The 22,189-nt window shown below is 35.1% G+C and overlaps 1 protein-coding gene across 1 annotated transcript in view; it reads left to right on the top strand.

Moving 5' to 3' along the window:
* Positions 1-542: 542 nt before the first annotated feature.
* The window catches only part of LOC147070254 (dynein axonemal heavy chain 3-like), a 48,274-nt gene continuing 26,627 nt past the window's right edge, over positions 543-22,189 (top strand). Inside the window, exons 1-14 of the mRNA XM_085949929.1 lie at positions 543-759; positions 4,537-4,731; positions 6,071-6,212; positions 7,167-7,305; positions 8,556-8,926; positions 10,512-10,836; positions 12,833-12,926; positions 14,042-14,256; positions 16,022-16,212; positions 16,923-17,107; positions 17,294-17,556; positions 17,679-17,836; positions 20,105-20,297; positions 21,748-21,974. Coding sequence (XP_085806055.1) covers positions 543-759; positions 4,537-4,731; positions 6,071-6,212; positions 7,167-7,305; positions 8,556-8,926; positions 10,512-10,836; positions 12,833-12,926; positions 14,042-14,256; positions 16,022-16,212; positions 16,923-17,107; positions 17,294-17,556; positions 17,679-17,836; positions 20,105-20,297; positions 21,748-21,974 — 2,915 coding nt within the window. The remainder of the gene's footprint in view (positions 760-4,536; positions 4,732-6,070; positions 6,213-7,166; positions 7,306-8,555; positions 8,927-10,511; positions 10,837-12,832; positions 12,927-14,041; positions 14,257-16,021; positions 16,213-16,922; positions 17,108-17,293; positions 17,557-17,678; positions 17,837-20,104; positions 20,298-21,747; positions 21,975-22,189) is intronic.

Genomic DNA, 22,189 nt, shown 5'->3' with positions numbered 1-22,189 from the left:
GGCAAGACAAATATTTTTTGACTATTATCTATTATGGACTTGGTTTATGCAGGGTTTAATTGAATTTTAAAAACTAACAAACACCATCTGCAATTTGTAGTCTCATTTTAATGAAAACAAATACAAATTACTGAAAAGTTTAGTGTGCAGTATTTATGTTGCGCATCTTAACAGCCTACCTCCACCCTTCGCCACTGGTACTTACAAATCATATCATAATAAATAATTAAAAACAAATACCACAGACAAACGATCATCCATGAATTTTGTTTGTTGTCTGGCCTAATAATTTTAATTCAAAACTAAATAGAACATTCATAATTTTCTTAGAAAAACAAATGACAATGATTAACTATCAAAAGAGGACCAAAATGAACATTATCAATAGAATTTGGTTTAAAACATTTCTTTACCATGGAAACTGATAATGTTTTTGTTGCTATGGGATACATGATGTGTTTGTACATTGTTTACATGACTTAACCTCAAATAAAAACGCTAGTTATGAAAAGATAACACAAAATTTATTTAATATTTTCACCATGAAACCGTACAGCAAATATAATGTGAGAAGAAGTGGAGCGACTACCGTTTCGCGGTTTCCGGAAACAATCAAGAATGTCAACGAATGCACAAAGGTTATCAACACCATCAAAGACGAAGAGCAGAGTCATTTTCATTTTCCACCTTTGATGGAAGCCAAAAATATGAAAAGCGTCCCAATTAAAGAAACATTTGGTTCTCCGGCACCTACTGATGGTATGAATCTTTTTTTTTGACTTATTGAAGCACAAGGTCAGTCGGACTTATAACAATCCTTATCATGTCGTCGCTATAGTACTTGTTTTCCGAATAGACCAAATGTCGATTGTTCAGGAAACGAAAAACAAAGTTCCCTGTCTTATATTTCAATATCAGTTTATATATCAAGCACTCTGTCTCCTTTTTATGATTGCCACATTATCCAAGAAGAGATTTGATGAATAATATATTAGTATAATTCATTAAACTAAGAGAAAATACGTTTTATTTACAAGTAAACAATGTGGATATACGGATCATTCTCAGCGCTGGCTCCGAAAAGTGGATATTCGGAACAAAACAAGGACATTCGGAATGTAAGACCGTAGCTTATCGTTGCATGGACCACGGTATACCGTGTGGTCAAAAAGTACAAACTTAAAAACCTAATATTTATTTACGTAATTTTTAATAAATTCACTGATAGGTACATGATTTTTTGTAAATAGGTGATCAAGTTGTATCAATGATCGTTTTTACCTAATTTCATAGGTAATTATAAAATATGCCATTCACCATTTTCTGTTTACAAAATTGGGAATCAACATAAAATTATATACCTAATTATAGTTATAAAAAATCTGTATCCATAGATTTACGTAATAATAATGTAGGTAGTAAAATTTTCCTAATTTCTATATTAAAACGGTGGCAATGATATTTTTATTGGTCACAAATAATGCTTCATTATGGATTTTAATCGAACTTGATACAATTAAACTTATTACAAACCATATATTGCATATTATATACTATATGTTTTATGTGCATGGAACAAAAAATAGGGGCATGTGTTATTTAATAACCATTGATTGCGAATATATTATCCTGAGTATAATATTATTATATAAAATATTCACTCACGAAACCAGAATTAATCTTAATAGATCGTACATTTACTAAAATATCTATTGGATAGCCAATAGTATTATAATTATACTTAATGAAAATACAATCAAATGTACTATTCAATGGAAATCCACCAAAAAAAAAATAGGTATAAACATACATCTTATTAATAAATGAGATTAAATATTTGCGTACATTTTAACATGAATAGCTATAAAGTAAATTTAAAACAGAAAAAGTTTTGATTATAGACATTAATAATAATTATTTTTTAAGACAGTAGTTACCGAGTCACACTGTACAATTCGTATGACCGTTGGGATATTATCTCTGTTTCTCAGTACAAAATACAGTAATTTAGGTTAAAATACTTACTTCCATAACTCTGCTGTAAGTTCAGAGCAAACTGGTGATGTACCAGACAAGATTGATAACTTTAAATTTGATAAATTCACTATTTAAACGATAGAAACTTAAAATAACACAATAGTAGTCAAAATCGCGCGCTTTGAAAGACGAAAAACAGACATCAGTCACATATGAAGTGAGCGACATTAGAAGTACACAGCGCTATATGAAAGCGATATGCGAGAGTGAGACCGAGCTATTCTATTTGACATTCGGAAAATAAGCACAAAGCAATCGTTGCGAAACATGGCGTATTCGGAGTTTTTAAAAAAATATCTCTGTTTCTACATGAAAATATACAATTTTTATAAATGATTTCGATGTAGTTAGACAAAAGAAATATAACTGCATTAAAATGTCGATTTTGACAAAAATGGATATTCGGAAAACAAGTACTATAGCGACGATGTGCCAATCTACTTGCTTCTACATAGGTAATGTCAGGTCTGCTGAAATCTTCTGTTAGTAATTTTTATCGGTATTCTAGGACTCGAAGAATCCTGTTGGTTTGAAAAAGAGAGGCAATGTATATGTCACCTCAAAAGGAGGTTTCTTATTAGATTTATGAGAAACGGTTGTCAACCATTCATTTTATTCATTAATATTATATAACATTACGAAGTACATTTTGAAAACATTCACATAATACAGAAAAGCAGTGTATATGTTACGCCGAATCTGCGAAATTGACTATTACATGAAATGGGCAAAATTTTACCTAAATCATGAAAAATGCAAGCCCGTTGCCTTATTCATGAATTAGGCAAAATATCTGCCAAGTGCGTGAATTCGGCAGTAATTTTTCTGCCTAGTTCATGCATTGGACAAATTAGATAGTAGCGCTACGGTGGTGTTTTTTGCAACTAAACCAAATGTGTCAAAATGCTCATGCATTGGTCAAAATAGATGGTCGCGCTCCGGTGGTGTTTTTTGCAACTAATTAAACTAACCAAATGTGTCAAATGTCATTGATTTTATAAAAATATACCAATCAATAACTACAATGACGTTCATATCCATTTACTATGCCCAAAAAAAATCTAGAACTATAATATATGATAACGGAAGAATTTTATTAAAAGGTATTTTCGCGATTTGATTCGTGCTTGGGTATCAATCGTGCAACGGTCGATTGTTTGTTTGTGATAGTATGATCTGTTAGTTTGTTGACACTTGTTAGCTAACCTCAAAGTGGACATTCAGTTGAATTCAGAATTACAAAACCTAACCTAACCTAACCTAACCTAACCTAATAATAATAATATTATAATATGTCCAATTATAACTCATAAAACCATCCGTATTAAAATTACTTTTTCTACTGTCATGTTGACAGCTTAAGAATTCCATACCCTGGTGAATTCACGCACTCGGCAGATAATTTACCTAATTCATGAATAAGGCAACGGGCTTGACTATTACATGAATTAGGCAAAATTTTGCCCATTTCATGTAATAGTCAATTTCGCACATTCGGCGTAACATATACATAATTTGAATACACCTACTAGATTTATTTTTTTAAATACGATGCCCTACTGGACTAACCACTGCATTTGCGCCAATGTGCTTTACCAATTACGCTACGGACACCCTACTTAATTACGACAAATTTAACTTGTACCTAGTTCTTACATGAAATGCTTATATGTAAATTATTCATTGAATATGTAATAGAAATGGTTTATTATATTATAGGATTTGGATATACGGAAGTACACCGTGTGAGACATATTTAAAGAATTTATAAAATATTCACTTATGAGGTAGAAGTGGAATATGTCGAAAACTGAAGCACTTTGAACAAATTTATTGCCCTCCCAATTGGTGTCACCAATGGTACGTCATTACTGCAGCGTAGGAGAACAAACACTTGCTAACTTCTTACATAGTTATTAGGGATACACAGATCGCAAGCGTTCTAAGTGTCGATTTTTAATCAAAACGTATAACCATTAGTTCTATGCCAGCAAGATGAAAGAATGTATTAGTTCAAAAGTTCTCAATTTATTATGACAATGTTCTGGACTCGAACATATTGAAATGTAAATTTGCCAAATGCGGGATTTGAACTTGCAACCCATGGTAACAGAACCTTGATTATGAAGTGGTGAGCTTGAAGGCGTCTCATTTTTATCTTTTAATGGGTTTAACCTGGAGTTAATTTCCAAACCTTTTCCTTGGTGATTCTTCCCAGTGTGATAAATGTCTCATTGAATCAAGCATTAGCATATCCAAGGAGTAATATTTAACTACCGCACATATATAGGGAATTAATTTTAATACATATTATATGGTCACTATCAATATGCCATGCCACATCCACATTCGCCGAGACTACACAAACAAGGCCGAGCACCTGAATGTAGCAGTCGCGCTCGACCCTCCTTGTGTACCAAATAGTATCAGAAACGTCTTGACGAGAGTATGGATACTGCATTACTCATTACGTTTTTCGTTATTATTTGCTTGTTTCAGGATATGATGAACCAGAATCGAGGATGCTTCGATTAGCATATTTGCCGCCGAAAAGGAAAGCGAAAGAGAAATTTTATGGACCGGTAGACGAGCACGGACAGTTACGCTTTCCGAGGCAAAAGACCCTCGCGGAAATTGAAAAACATAAACTTTTACAACAGCAGAGAGACAAAAAATTAAAACCTTTAATGACAGGTGATTAAAAAAGCCACTTTAGTTAGAGAAACTAATGTCGTAAGTCATGAATTTGATTTTTGGATAATTTGTAAATATGTTAATATTGTGTACTTGAGAATCATTAGTCTATAGCGGGCATATTCAATGTGACAATCACACCATAGATAGGCCATAGGAATTCAGTTGTGAAAATGTAAAAAACCCATTCATTGAGTTGTAATATAATATAAGAAGTATTCGTATTAGAAGTATAACGATTCCCATTTTTTTTTCTTTAACCAGTTTATGTGAAAGTTGTCTTCAAATAAACGACAAGAATGACCAAATATCACTCATAGATAACCGCAGGAGTGAGAGAAAGAGAAGATATGAATTATTACACTTTAAACTGAGACGTAGTTTCGCCTCGTGTGTTAGGCTCTTTGCAGCTCAGAAATCAGTCAGTCTTAGCAATCAGCCAATATCAGGATATATCCATTGCGGCCTAAACCTAAGTCGACTTGTTTTCAAGTGTTCAACAATAATTTTACTAGAGCGATATAGTTCAATAATCGCCGCTAATCCTTATGGATTGTTTTTTGCGCAATGAAATGAACTCGAGATACTATCCAATTGTTTCACCAATCCTCCATAATATGACATTGCAGATATGCAATATAATTATGTCACTGTCCCCTAAAAGTTTTTATAATCCCTCGAATATCTGATTCAATCCTTCTCATTTATTTATTTTAAGGAATCGGTGGCATATGTACATAATTTGGGTCCTGAGAATATTTAGCTCTAATTTATTAAGAATGATATCAGAATTTTCTTAGTTACAAAGAAGAAAGTCAATAGTGGGCAAAAAAGACAGATAACTTATCATTTTCATGACCGATACGAATTTAAGTATTTCTTTATGATAGTGAAAATAAGTCTTGTTTAATTTGTAACGCTTCAGTGTCCTTTACCGAATTTCCTTATTATTGGCGCGTTTTGTCGATGCTGCCTTAATTTCTCAACTTAGCGAGGTCACTTCTGATATATGAAACATTGTGTTTATTAATTATTTCTATCAAAAAATGTTGAAACAGACACTGTTGACACACTCACTCAAAGGTTCGTAAACAACCGACGGCCATGTTGTTATAATCGTTGTCAGTGATTGGCCTAAATGGACATGGCTGAGTGTGATATAATTAGTTTGGTGGATGTGGGTGAATTTGAAAAAACTGTCCAACTAAAGTACCGAAGTTGAAGAATGACAATGAGAGTGTGTGGTGGATCGCTGCCAGTTTTGGATACCGAATAGTAGATAACAACCTACAGCTGCTCAATATGATAAGTATAAAATAATAATAGTTTTGTGTTGTAGGATTCGTTCCGCTTATGGACCTGATCAACGGTGAGTATTATAGAAGGAAGGCGCAGGAAAGAGAAATGAAAGCCCAAAGAATAGCCGTAATGAAATTGCGCAAACAGCAATTGAAAATCATTGCCAGGGACAATGAAATAAAGTATATAACATTAAATATTCATATTTAGTATTTTTGTTAATTTTTTTTATGTAAACCCAACGAAAACACGCGAAAATTTTGATACCATTTTTAGTTCATCAAATTCCGGCATATTACCGGCGATTACCGGCGTGGCGTACTGATGCTGTGTTATTGTTATGATTGTTCTTACACAATTTGATAACGCCTTATGCCGGGTCCACACTGGCAACATGTCGCCGGCAACCTCACTAAATTTTACGATAATTATCATAATTGCTTAAGAAATTTTACGATAATTATTATATTTATCGTAAAATTTAACGAGGTTGCCGGCGACATGTTGCCAGTGTGGACCCGGCATTAGATACACTTCCGGCGGGATTCGAACTCTGCATCCATTAGGTGTGCCTTACCAATTGAGCCACCTGCGTCCTACCTAATTACAACGAAATTGACTAGCATTTATACAGCCGAAACGCTTCATGAATTACGTTAATATTGGCAATCGAATTTTGTGGTTTGACTCAAGTTACCAATAGTAGTTACTTACTTCGATTCCTAGCCGATGTCGGGATCTATCCAAATTTTGGTCTTAGCACACTTGCACAATTCACAAAAATTGAAAATGCAACATTCTTAATTTTAAATTCTCAAAACTTATGAATTACTTATTATGAGTGTTCCGTTTGATTGTGGATCGGCATTGGGACTTCGTATCGCGCTTCTAGCTGATGAAAATGCACTGTAATGGATTGAGACTCTAACGGTGTCTCTCTAGTGATAATTTCTTCTCGACAATGGGATTTTGTATTTGTATTTTTGTGAATATCTCAATACTGTCACCTACAGCATGCCACCGTTCGAGGGAATTAATGAATGGAACATTAAATATTACACTAATGAGCATAACTTTTAAAACACTAATAACATACATTTAGTTTTTTTTTTAATACTTCTTTAATATGATTGCAGATTTTTGGCTCAACTTCAGGCCACTTTACCGAGTACTCCTGAAGAGCAGTTAGGAATACTGTTAAAGCAAACGGTTTCTGAATGCATGGTTTCCATCAATTGCGATGACGCTGAGAGGATTCAGCATTATATCATAACTGTAAGTCAAAACGAGAAGAATTAATGACAGCTCAATATTATTGATTTATGGGGCATTGTCAATTTTACTCAACGGTAAAGTTGAAATGAGGACGTTAAAGTAACAATCGTATGGTTTACCTGTAGAATTTAATATTAATTATATTTTCATTTCTTGTAAAATGGAATTCTACCAAGTAAATGCTAACTCAATTAATAAATCGTATGGTTATTCATAATACAGCCGATATACACAACACATTGAACCGTCCGGTTTCATTGTTTATATTTTTTTCGAAAATTATGTTATGAAATATACATATATTTATGGTCAGAAAAATCAATTATTCAACAGTCTATTTCATTCATTGATATACTACTGGATGAGGAGTTCCCATACAAGTGTCATTTTAAAAATGTACCACAAAAGATATTACGAATATCGTCTTATAATATTTCCTTGTAGGTATAATGCGTTAAGACACTTAACATGGATTCCCGAATTTCACCCGTATTGCCCTGGCTGTAAAACTAAATTTGCCTTCTTGGAATAGTGAATAGTTTTCGAAACAAATATTAAGTGAGCTTATATCGAGTTAAGTCTGTTGATATTAAAACAGTAAGTTTTAACACTGGCCGAGTCGCTGAAAATCGGGCGTCATTTTAAGAAGCATATGATTCATCCAGTAGTATATCAATGATTTCATTACTAAAACAATTATTTATTCTAATGGATTTAAGTTTTGTACTATTCCATTTGAATTTTTTGCGACCCGGGTTTTGCCTTTCGGCATCTTCAGGCACTATGTACACTCACCAAAAGGCAACGCTGACAATGAATACAATTAACTCTAACTTATATAACAGATCAATACAATAAAGTAGGTAAAAACTTTATCACCTACCTAGTAAATCAGTAAAAAAATACTGATATCATAGATATATCTTATTAGTTAACTCCATGAATTCCCAATACGTAACCATTGTTCCCAGAATGGACAATTTTACACCTCTTGCGTGTAGTATTTTTATTCTTTATAATTACTAATGATCTATTATTAGGTTTTGGTGATTTATATATTATGCTTATCGAGTGTATTATTATTGATAAGGTAGGGGGGTTTTTACAACTATTTTTAATTTGTTTGTTATATATCTTTTTGTTATATATCAGCCTTGGTAACTTATTTTTAGCTGCACTTTCATTATATAAAGGCTTCATACAAAGAGGTTTTCTTTAACATTTTCGAGTTATCTGATTATTTTTTTCAGCCATATACGGACAGATTCACGTCACATTATCCACCAACATGGCTGCGTAGAGCGAAAGCGAAGCTATCACCGGAGCACAGTAGATTGGCTAAATCTACGATACACTCGGTTCTCTTTGAAGCCCTCGATTCAGAAATAGTCAGGTCGTACAAGCTGGCGATGAAAGAGAGCATCTTGCGTTACATCTTGAAGGACCCACGTGAGAGGCTACGGTTGAGCATATCAAAGTTTCCGGCATTGTGGCCGGCACTGACAATTCGCGCACCCATGCCGTGGCATGCTCCCGCCGTCATCGCTAAACAGAGACTCTTCTACGCGTACTTCCAAGGGAATACAATTTTGTTGGAATTGAGACGGCTATGGGATGAAAGGTGACTGATCTGTCTTATTCTCGTCTGCCCAACGCTTATAAAACTTAGTATAATCTCAATAAGCAGGTACACTAATTATACTTGATTATACGGCTTTTTGCTGTAACCACCTGTTGTTGGTTATAGCGCAATTTTGATTTGGAGCTAAACTTACATATTTTATAACATGCATAATTTAATGAATAATATTGGTGATGGAAATATTTCGACTGGGTGCAGAACGATAACAACACATGAGTTAATTCTAAAGCCCAACGCAACGTTTGATTTTTCAATCCGCCCAAGGAGATTGCACATATTCTTTTCGCTAGTTGGATTAGCGTAGTTGTATATCGGATTGAAGATTTTATTGCCTCCAATCGCGAAGTATCCTTCCAAGCCACAGGACTTTATGGATCTATTCAGGATTTTCAGCCGTTCACATTTTGGATACCTTTAAAACTCAAAATGGAGTTTGTTATGGGTGTATTTGCACTTTTCTATTAAAAAAATAACAAACACTTATTTTTTTAGTTAGGTATAATTATAGTAATTCACCAATTTTTTTAAAATATCACTCAAAAATCTGGTTTCTTCTTTACGACATCTTTTACTTATTTTTTTAATGTCATATCTACGGAATAATGAAACATCAAAACATGATGGTGGCTCTCAATAATGGTTTTTCTTTAAATCATTCTACACGCCAAAGTATAGAATATTGTAAAGGGAGGGGCTCTTTTCCTTCCTTACAATCTATTTTGGTGGAAGTGTGTATGGTATATTTTATCTTTTAACTCTTTACAGTACAATAATTCATACAACGCGAGAATAATAAGTTTCGGGTTTAAAAACTAGAACTACAGCATAGTCAGACCATGTACCTAGGTCAATCGAATAGCTCACTTGACTCTGATAAGGCTTACGGCTAACCGTATTTATCCGTTTTCAGAGTGCAAGCAAGGCTACTGTAGTGAACTAGGTGAATTAGATCTCTTGATGCAGCCAAGCTCGACTTAATTCTAATTGATAACTGAATGTCAAACAATGCTTTTTATAGTTAACAAGTGACCCCTTCTCTGCCATTTGTGATAACGTTTGCTGAGCGCTGTGGTGGGAGTGCCTGGTAGTAGAAGCGCGCGGTAGTGGGGCGGGGCGCCCGGATGGTGCTATATGCGACGTCCGAATGAGTGAAAGAGAAAGTATTTGAAAGCCTCTGCTCAGCGCTATAATATAAAATTCTCTATGGCTATCAATTCAACCACACTAAAAAGTTAAAGAATCGAGAGTTGTTGAATCTATAATGCAAATCATCGTTGCGCCTTCAAAATCGGCTATGTGCATAAATTTCACAAAATAGGTTTTTTGCACCAAAAATTGAATAATTCTTTCTATACCAAGGAAAAAATATAATGATTTTGATAACAGGTATTCTGGAATTGCTATAAAAAATATTTCATTGTTGTAGGCGACAGGCATTGTAATTCGCATTGTTTTTAGTCTCTCCTGTAAAGTTTTGAAAAATACACAGCCGATTTTGAAGGTGCAACAACGAAATGCATTGTATTTTTGTCAATATAAATTACAAAAGTGAATGACATTTTAGATATCATACGATGCTCATCTGCGATATGAAGAGAATGCAAGACAAATCGCCATTTCCGCTGTACTGCGATGTGTTTGAGGAAAGACTGACAGAGTTGTGCACCGAATCGCATTCCAAACTGGTAAACGAGTGGATTTGCGACGTCGCCGACACCATGGTGAAGTACCGTGATGAGTGGGGCTGTTACGCTCCCATCCGCAGGGAAGACACCTCCGCCAGGGTGGAAGGATTCTTCAGAACCGTGAGCGGTCTCATGTCGCTACAGCTGCGAGGCCTCGTGATCAGGAGCTTGGAACACTTTGCTGAAGAATTCGCTATGTACAAGGTAATTGAAGTTATAAAAAATAACACAATATTTGTGATTACTCTTCTTAGATATTTTTGTTTTTATTTAAAGCTTAATTTATTAAAATTTCTACATTTGTAATATACCAGCTATATAGACCAATCGCTCTGTATGGGTGTGAAATCTGGAGCCTAATGGAGAAATAAGAGAAGGCTGTCCAACACAGAACAGATAATAAATAGAATTCTGATAGGCTATATACCAATACAGTAAATTTTGAAGCAGAGTTTTTAATGTGTGAGTGTCCTACGAAAATGAACCACGCATTATAGACGTGCAATAGTATGTGTAATACACCAACATTAAATGAGCGTCAATGCATAAACCGAGAGCAGTTGTCAGGATTCGACGTATGACATATTCTTGCTGCTGTAAAAAAGGCATTGGCAGTACCTAACAGGCCAAATATAATTTGCGAAAAAAAAAACAAAAAACTACAACATCTCTAAAATGTCAGTTGTAACGCTTGACAAAATTCAAGGTAAATCAATGGTAAAATCATTAACTAATATTGTAAAATGTTTTAGGAACATTTCGATAGATGGCAGTATGTGTCCTATTTTGAAATTATTTGTTTTGACCGAATTATTAGTACTATGTACCGAGATATCTCGTATCTGGCATGGATTGGATTAAATTTATCCTGTATTCTTCCTTACTCGAGATCGGTTGCCTCCTTCTCCTTAACCGTTAGGTATTTCAGTTCCCATTATTTCTGAGTTCCCTGCTATCCAAGTATTTGAAAACAGCATTCTCCAAAGAATACTTGGACCGGTTAAAAAAAACCAAATGTGGTGGATCCGTACGAATGCTGAGCTCAGCAAATAATTTAAGGCCAATATAGTCAATGTCTTGAGGGTGTGAAGACTCAGATGGTCCGGCTATGTTGTTTGATGCGATGGATCTAGAGCTCTCCATACAGTTTATGATGGAACCCCTGTGGGTACTCGGGCCACGCCTGAAGATGGGCGAATAACGTTAAGAGAGATGCAGAGAGGCTGAGTGTGACCAACTGAGGAGAGATATAGCTTGGAATAGAGATTCGATTGCTCAAAGACATAAGACCAAAGTCTTCTCTACCAGATGAAGCTTATATGACGAAAGTAATGTTGAAAAAAGGTTAGGTACCTACTAGAGCTGACAATTTAATTAAGTTGTTTATTAACTAATGGCGGTACCGGGCAGGCCATGATATTTTTCCTGCAGTAAGAACACAATATGTTAATCGTAAAATGACGCTTTTAGTGAAATCAATGTAATGTCAATAATTATCATAATCTGTCATGACAGAGGTATTTAAATCATTATTCTAATAGATGTCTCTGTGTGGTCAATATTTTATTTCATTTAAAACACTCGACCTTGGCTAGTACACTGAGTTTAAGGTCAAACGCGTACACATGCTTATTTTGTATGGTCGGCCTTGCGGTCATGGTCATATAGAATCAAACCAAGAGCTCCCGGATGGAAGGCCAGCGCCTATGCACTGCACTACAAGCGCCGTCTAGTTAGAAGGGTTTGTGGTTGGATAAACTGGAACTTGCTTCAGCGATTTTGATGGGGTAACCACAGAAGGCGAAGGGCGTCTTCAACATCTTTGGGTTTTAGCCGAGAAAGACAAAAATAAGTAAAGTTACCTTCTGGCTGTGGCTGTCAGAAGATACAATTCTAGATTTTGGAGAAATATGTGATAGGTATACTTAAACATGTATAATAATATGTTATCTTCAATAGTTATGTATGTGTCATAATATGCATTAAAGTTTTTTCATGTAAACGAAACACGAATTTAATACTGGTAATATTTGAAGACACTCAGCGGGCTTTATATATTTTTGGCGTTCATTGTCATAATTCTTGGTCTAAGGTGACTGACTTTCGAATTCCTATCTTATGTGGTTATACCCAATTTAATTTAATTAAACTAGTGACCACTAAGTAAGTATGTAATTTCTTTTTGAACTTTAATTTTCAGGAAGGAAATGACTTTGGCGACGTTTACGAAGACTACACGCTGAACCAGCGACCTTTGTTATTACTGAAAGTGGTTCCAACAGAGACCACCGACGGTGAATTGCTTTGCTTTTCGCCATCTCTTGATAAGGTCGCTAAATATATACGTTCGTGGTGTACGAAGATCATCGAAGTCAACAATAATATACCGAAAATAGAATGCATTTTATTTCCAGGTATTAATTAATTCTGTACCTAAATATTTTTAAACATAAAGGAGATTTTTATATGATTTGCTATCATCTAGGCACCTACATTATTGCATCTATACACCCAAGTCAGTGGACAAGGCGGTGTGATTTAGTGTACAGTAGAACCTCGATATAACGGATTAATGCGAGATGAGGGGGTGTCCGGTATATAAAAACACACAAAGCTATGTTTATTCATCTTCTGATGATATATCCAGACATACTCGTTGTGGAGTGATGTTAATGTTCGATGTCGACACGCTTGCTTTCGGTAATCTTGCTTTAAAAAAAGAATCAAGTTTTGTTTGCACTTTTGAAGTCTGCTGTTTTTCTTATAATCAACTCTCTACAATTGCAAAAATTTGTGTAATATGCTTGAATTTCGTTATCTGACGAATAGAGCAGGACTGCATTACGACTGGTATTAAAATGCGAGAGCTATGATGTTATTATCACGCGCAGAACATGGTTTACAAGCGGTTACACTTGGATTTATAACAACTTTAACACTAACTTTAAAAGGATGTTTTTCACAATCTTCACATTTGACCGAATATTTTGTGTGTTATATCCAAAGTCTATTATATCGAGGTTCTACCCCGTTAAATGTGCATGGATTTACTCTTGACAGTAAGTGTTATGGCGGCCATAACAAGAAAATGTATGGGTAAACGTGTATTATCATGCAGTTGGCAAGATTTCATCCATGAAAGTTTGGAAGCTTCTGAATTTTCATGCGATAGTAAAATTTTTTCAATCTGCGCCTGCTCAGTAGAATGACAGTGGCGAACCTGCAGGCAAAAAAACCAACTACGAACGAATTTTCATGTTGACCGATTTTCACTACCTGTCAAGAGACAGTCAGCACTTTTACGTGTATACAGTCATTGTCACGATAGTTTAAAATACTCACTATTGCTACCAGTAAATCCATGCACGTGTACAGGCGCTATTTTAGTATTTGTATTTTCATATTTCAGAATTTTTTAACAAGCATTTATGCCTCTTTGCTGTACAAGAGAAAGAGCAGTACGTGACGCATCTGATCAATAAAACGCTCAGTCACTTCACAGCAAACCGAATTGGCCCCACCACCTATCTGAACCTCTATGACCAGTATAAGTTTGTCCTCAATGGAGAAGCACAAGAGGAGCTCATGAATATGTATGAAATCGATCCGTTTCCACTGCTGAGGGTATTTATATTTTATAAACATACTATGAATATGAATGGAGCAATATAGTTACCATTTTAAGAAAACTGATCAGAGACAGGGATTCTTACGACGCATTTAGACCAAGCGAGTGAATGTTTGTTCTACCTCTACTCCAGCGAAATTCTCTTGACGTAAATGCTTTTTGTTGAGCGAGCATAAGAATTTCGCTGGAGTGGGGGAAGAACAAACATTCACTCGCTTGGTCGAAATGCAGCTTTAGATGCTCCAATTAAGGCTAAAAATATTGACTAAAAAGTTTCTATTTGCAAGAATGCTCTGTAGATGACAGTGGCGAAGGTTGGAGGTAGCCTGTTAAAATCCAACATAAATAATGCACACTAAACTTTGTCAGTCATACTTATTCTTTTTCATTGAACTAAGAGTACAAATTGCAGATGGTGTTGATTACATTTTAAAATTTAATCAAGCCTTAATAGATAATAGTTAAAAAAAATATTCGTCTTTATAAAATATGTCATTAAATCAAGCATTATTTAAAATAGAAGAATATTTTTTATCTATCATGGTTCAGTTCAGGGGTAACATGAATTTTATAAAAGACGTCACCAACACAAAACAAATAAATAATGTTATGGTATGATCCATCGGTGGCGAAGGGTGGATGTAGGCATTAAGATACAACATAAATAGTGCACGCTAAACTTTGTCAATTCAACAAAAACAAATAAGTATGTCTGACAACTGTGTTTTTGTTGGATCTCCCCACTCTACCTACGATGGATTGGTTAGGCAGGGCTTATTTGAATTTTAAAAACTAACCATCACCATACGCAATTTGTACTCTTAATTGAATGAAAACAAATAAGTATGATGAACATAATGTGCACTATTTTTGTCCGATCTCCACAGCCTACCTCAACCCTAGGCAGATGGTGGGCTTTCCCTCCCATACTTCCCAGGTCTTAAGATCTCATCGTAAAGCGTAGAACACTGAATTATTTTTGAATACGTGATGCTTTGTGAAAAATACCAACTCCTAAACCTTATCGTTCGTAAAGGGGTCCAAATAGAAGAATTTAAAGATATGTGGCCAAATGCAGAGATGTCGACGTCAATTAAGACATTCTTATAATAATGCCGATTGTTTTTCTCACTTTCACTAAATTGCGGAAGGTTAAGCGTTGCTTAATGATACTTAAGAATTACTAAGCATTCGGACCATGGGTCAAAAGAGCAGAACCTCATTGTTCCGGTCACCGGTCAAAGATGGAGATCATTTTGATGATTATCAACCTTCTTATAGGAGACGGTACTTAAAGGAGAAGATAATATTATTAAACTTATTTATAATTCAGCATGAAAGTGTGTCGATTTTTTTGGCCCCGTTTTTGTAGGAGCACGGTTTTATGGGGAGTGGCTTTATTCAATTGATTTTCTGTTGGGCATGCTAACATACTGTAGCTGTTTGTCAGCTGAAGAAATCTTTATTCCGCAATGTATTTTTTTGGGATAGGTATAAGAATTCAAACGCAGCTCAAAGAAATGTGTATCGAAAAATGTTACTTGGGAATTGAAACATTGTGCTAAAGGAGTCTTGTAAATCTTGACATTTTCAATTAGCTCCTCGTCCCTACTAATTCTGGGTTTCGAACCTGTAATCTTCGCATGCTAAATTGCTGGTGTGTGCACTCAGCTCAGTGGCAAAGTGTATTATTTTCAATTGTGGAGTAGAGAAAGAAATTATTCAATCTGTAATGTGATTTTATTTTTATATTATCGCTAGGATTTCGGTAGAAAAATTCGCAGCTTTGAGGCGCTGCGTGACGAGATTGGGTTCCTGAGGCGTCACGTGCCGCTAAACATGATCATGCTGGACTGCTGCACGCTGAACGATCACATGTGGGACGCCGTGTCCGAACTCAGGCTACACATTGTTGATTACTTCACAACCATCAATAGAAAACACAATAGAGGGTTAGTTCATCAATTCAAAGAACCTTTTTTTATGTTACCTACATATAATTTTCCAAAAATTAAGCCTGAAATGCGGAGTTCCAATTTAAAAAAAAATTTTGAAGTCGATGTCAGATGAACAAAACAAATGAAAATAGGGTTGCTGTCATTCATATTACGCATAGAAAAAATGGTTGTTGATTATTTATTTTTTTACCTTGTTTGATTCTACGAATATGATACTTTTGGGAAGTTATATTAATAGATTTTTGTTTTTACGAAAAATGGATCTTAGACACTTGTTCAACCAACTGGCTTTCATAGTCCAGTATGTAAAGCGCAGGCTTTTCACCCGGGTAACCGGGTTTGATCTCGGTGAGGTCACAATATATTTATGTGATTTTCTGAAAGGTTGGGTTAGGGGAGGTAGGTGTTTGTGATTGTTTCTCTTCTATTACTAATTAAACAACTATTTCACTACACTATCTGTCATGGTCTGTTTTAGTGTTAAAAAGAATAAATATAAATAATATTATATCCATACTCTGGGAACATTTTTGCCAGAACCGGGATTTGAACACAGGACCCACAATATTATAATCCAACATGTTACCGCTTGGTCATTGTAGCCGTGAATATAATAGATATTTAAACAAAAATAGTCCCTCGTTTAGAAGATAAAGACGATCTCAAGTTCAACCCTTTTTAAGGCATGTTTATAATGGTTTCAGAATCTGTGATGTTTACCAATCAATGTCTCAGAGGGCTTCGGAAATGCCCGAGACGACGGCACAGTTGGTAGAGCTTCTCAATTTTATTTGCGATTGTCGAGACCTCACCATGTACGAGCTGAAAGAGAAATCCAGAATAACTGCTGATAATGTTATTTTTCTGATGGAGCACGCTGACTTGATCCGTAAGTGTTGTTATGCTGAAATACCTACTTGTTTATATATTTTTTTTTTCTTACGTGTTCGATTACTGAATAATCGAAAAGCTGATGATTGAACAAAAAATTGCACTGGTAATCAAGTTGAGTAAACCGACTTCCGAGTTATAATTCTATTTTGAATTCTATATTATTTTTCTTATATGCTTTCAGCCGAAGATATCATTTTAAACAGTCGTGTCTTTGTGTGGCCCTACGATATGGATACGGTGATTGAATTATCGCTAAAGACTCTGAACACGAAGCGAAACATGGCAGAAGAGGCTCTCAAAGGACGGCGGTTCATCTTTGACGAGAAACTACGAAGGCACGAGAGGTTGCTGGATGCATTCAGGAAATTGGATCCGCCACTAATCAATATGGAGCTTATGAAAGACTATGTTACGAGAATCGATGAGATACATAGTAAATTGATGGTACTTATATAATCAACCTATTCCATTGATTTATTTGATTTTGAAGAGAGAAAACATACCGTCGCTGTTCAGGCATATGTTGAAAAATACATTACGTACCAGTTATTATTTTGTATTTTTAGGAGGATAAACACGAAGCGACAAACATAAATGAAGAAGAAAAACTGTTGGACCAAGAGATTTCAGTTTTCTTTATTCTCACTCAAATGCTGACATCTGTTGATCCATTTTATAAGCTATGGCACACATCGCTGGACTTCCATGTTGGATATGACAAATGGTAAAGAGGTTGTATTTAATTTAAAGGCTTATCTTGATGCGATGATGCAGTCTGACCTAGATGCTATCTCGCAATGGTCTATATTGAATAAACTTGAATTCGCTACCTCTAAATGTAATATTATTTCATTCAGTCGTTCAAGGCACACCTTATTGTTCCCATACACATTGTCTGGTATAATATTGAGTAGGGTAACGGAGATAAAAGATTTGGGTGTATTGTATGATGCAAAGTTCACTTTCAATCAGCATATTCTTGACATCAGTACTAGATCTAGCAAAATGCTTGGTTTTGTAATGAGAGTTTCAAAATCATTCGAAAACGTCCGAGTGCTACGTACATTATACGTATCATTTGTGTTGAGTATTCTTGAATATGCCAGCATTATTTGGAGTCCTAATAGGTCCATCCACACAATTAAGTTGGATCGAGTCCACAATAGATTTCTTAGATTTCTCTACTTAAGAACATACGGGTTCTTTCCTTATGATAATGACAATAAAATGAATTTCCCGACTCGTTTTCTTCTGGGTATGCTGTCAATGCAATCCCTGTCTACCCGAAGAGTGATTGTTCTTTTAAAGCATTTCTTTTTACTTCTTCGTGGGTTCATTTACAACCCGTATATACTGGCAAATATTAATTTTCATGTTCCCACCAATATCACTCGTAGCTCCACGGTCTTCAAGATACCTCGTCGCAGGACAGATGTTATGTTTCATGATGCTGTGTATCGTGCAATTAGCTTATTTGATGGCACCATAAAGGTTGATTTGTTTTTTATTAACTATATAATGTTTGTGGACGTATTAAATAGGCTAAATTTATAATTGTATAAATTATCATATTTCATTAATATTTACACATGCTGTCTTTTTATTGTTATTTGTAATTAAGATATTTTTATACATTTATATTTATTATGTATTATGGCGCATTGGCCAATAGCTGTAATGCCATAATACTCTTTTTATAAATTAATAAATAAATAAATAAATCTTATGTCCTATGTTCATTGTATGCAGCTCTCTTGTGATTGACAATAACTACTGATTCTCTAGTTTACCCTGCTTGGCCTGCCTGTGACGTATCGGTTTACTTTCGTTTCACTCGTTCTCGTAACTTAATTACATGGGAGTAATACGCGCGTGATTCCTGGTATATAGCACATGTCAAAACAAGTGCGGGACAAAAAAAATAATTGCCTTTTGGCATCTTCAAGTGCTATACGCACTCACCAATGGTAAATGCACACTGTAATTAATATTCATTTAAGTATATAACAAACCAATACATTAAAATAATGTGAAAACCTTATTCCTGAATAAAGAAGCATAAAAACTAGCATTGGGAAAAACTTTTAGTAGATACATTAGATTAGACACCCACTATTAATACATTCTATAAGTGGATTATAGCGCCTGTACCTACACGTGCTTGGATTTACTGTCAGCAATAGTGTTTATTTTAAAATATCGTGACAATAACTGTTTACACGTAAAAGTGCTGATTGTCCCTCCAATTTCACGCTTCATGAGTAAGCGAGATGCGATGTTGTCATTTTATAGTACTATTTTGACAGGATGTATTGAAAATCGGTTAACCTCATAATGAGTAGTTCGTTTTTTTACTTGTTCTACTGCGCATGTGCAGATCTTACTTGCGCATAAAAAATCAGAACAATTCAGAAGCTTCCAAACTTGTTTGATTCATGCACGCAATCTTGCCAACTGCAGGATAATACATGTTTCCCCATACATTTTCTTACTGTGCACAGTAAATCCATGCACATGTAAACGGGGTATTGACATTTCATCACTCATAAACAATGGTATGTACAAGGTAAAATGTTGGGAATTTAACACTAATTACATTGCAATAAGGGTGATTATCAGATGTCTATACCTCTTTTGTAAAAGTACCCTCTTTGTGTGGAATGGTGTATCCTGGAGGTACCTATATAAATGATGTTTGTGATTGCCTATAAACTACATCTTTCGGTGTTTTTTGACCCAAATTTGTCACAAAATAATATATTTGTTCAAAATGAGTGAAATCAAATATTTTGTCAAATTATATTAGTCCCTTTCGGTCTTTTGGATTTTGCCTTTGATATCCAATCGATTCGATTTTCCCAAGCCATGCAAAGCTGGACATACAACATCTGTACACTAACCCATCGATATATCAAAATCAAATTGACATCTATATCTTCCGTTCTTTCAATGTTAGAATTTATATGAAAACAAATATATGACATCTTTACAGGTACTACGGGCCGTTCACCCAGCTCAATGCGGAAGAGATAAAGGAGGAAGTGGAAGGTCAGTGGAAGCTCTTGTACAAGCTGAGCAAGGTGCTTTTCGAGTATCCGGGAGCTAAGCGGGTGGCAGACATGGTCCGGGCGCGGGTCGATAAGTTCAAACTGATGATACCGGTGCTGCAGGCCATTTGCAATGAGGTGATAATCGTATCTATTATTATTGTGTGCGGCTTGCCCAATAGAATAAATTTCGATCGTAGTGATAGTTATTGGGTTTTTGGTAAATTTTGACCATGTAGACATTTTATTATTCTTAAATGTTATTGACTGTCAATTATTGGTAGTGTAGTATTAGTATCTACTGTGTAAATTGTGTTTTATTAATAATTCAGTGGAACTACATTTTTTTTTTATACCACGTTCGATTCTAACATCATGTGGGCTTCCATGACGTGGAGGTTTGTATTAACAGATTTTTGTTTTTACGAGAAATGGACGTTAGTCACTTGCTCAACCTATTAGGTCCATACTCTGACCAAACACAAATTGAAAAACAATAATATGTTTATTTGCAAGACCTACGATTTGAACCTGGGATCCACGACGTTATAGGCCGACGCTTAAGGCGCTCGGCCATCGCGGGCTGATTTTACATGCCTGGAATTCACGTAATTCATGTAGTTTCCGCAGTCCCGTTTCATTATTTAATATTCGGTTTAATGTTTTATTTCCTGCAATTTATGTCTGAGATATTTAAATTTCAATTAAAATTGCATATTGAAATTAAAAATTCTATTTATTTTAGCACATTCAAATTAATGCATGGCAATCGTTGAAATGAATTGCAGACGCTTGTGTGCGTTTCTATTTATAGACATGTCTACAGTGCCGGGGCCAATGTTGTATAATGTGATTAATGAACCATCTTTTATTTTAGCCAATTAGGGGTGAGCATGATATGGCATACACCCACGGTGGCCGCGCGGCTTAAGCGTTGGACTATCACGCCGTGGGTCTCAGGTTCGAATCCTGGGTCTGGCAAGTACACATATTGTTTTTCAATTTGTGTGCGAGTCAGGGTATGGACCTAATAGGTTGAGCAAGTGGCTGACATCCATTTCTCGTAAAAAAACAAAATCTGTTAATACAAACCTCTACTCTGTGGAGGCCCATATGATCCTATTAGGATCGGACATGGTCGGAAAAAAAAAATGATATGGTATTGTTTGTCATTCTGCGTGAATGTTATGATCGCATGTTGCCGACGTTTTTCATTCCTTTTGTTTACATAATTTTTACATTTCGTTTTTTTTGTTCAAATAATGTCTCAGGAAAGAAAAATATTATCAGTTCATTGAAAAAACTTGTTGAGATAATATGCACCAAACCAATTTGTATGATTTTTAATATGATATTTTCCTTCTATGTATTTACATTTTTTTTGTCAGACCCTTCTGATATGAAAAATCTGGGTTTCACTGTTTTTGGAAGGACACCTCTTATATTTTATAATGATTTTTTAATTCAAAGTATTCCATAATAATTTATATTGTACATCTCTAATCAATCTAAACTTTCAAAATTCTATACTGGGCCTTTGGTGACAAATCAACTGAAATCAGCTCTCTCAATAAACACTTTTCACCAGGGTCTTCGTGAGCGCCACTGGGAGAAAATATCAGAGCTGATCGGTGTGCCGATACAACTGAAACCGGACTCTTCCCTGTCAGACATGGTTGAGATTGGCATACACATACATGTTGAGAAGCTGGGTGACATAAGTTCTGCCGCATCCAAGGAGTATGCCCTGGAGAAGGCTCTATTGAAGATGAAGGAAGAGTGGCAGGGCGTACAATTTGAATGCATTTTGTACAGGTCAGTCAGAGATTAATGTTCTAACAACCATATGTATTATAGTTACTTAGTTATGTAGGGGTTCACATGAACCTATTTGGTGTCGATTGCAGATTATATTATTCAATGATGTTGAATTGGTTGGTAGATATAGAAAATTTTTATAATCTATATGTTCGTCACATTTAAAGATGGCAGCTTGTTTTAACTTTTTTTAGAATGTTCATATTATAACA

Source organism: Rhyacophila brunnea, unplaced genomic scaffold (assembly GCF_057557595.1).
Source record: "Rhyacophila brunnea isolate RB1 unplaced genomic scaffold, BYU_Rbru_1.0 scaffold_22, whole genome shotgun sequence".
NCBI lineage: Eukaryota > Metazoa > Arthropoda > Insecta > Trichoptera > Rhyacophilidae > Rhyacophila > Rhyacophila brunnea.
The sequence above is the reverse complement of the archived record's forward strand: the minus strand, read 5'-3'. Positions and strand labels throughout refer to the sequence as shown.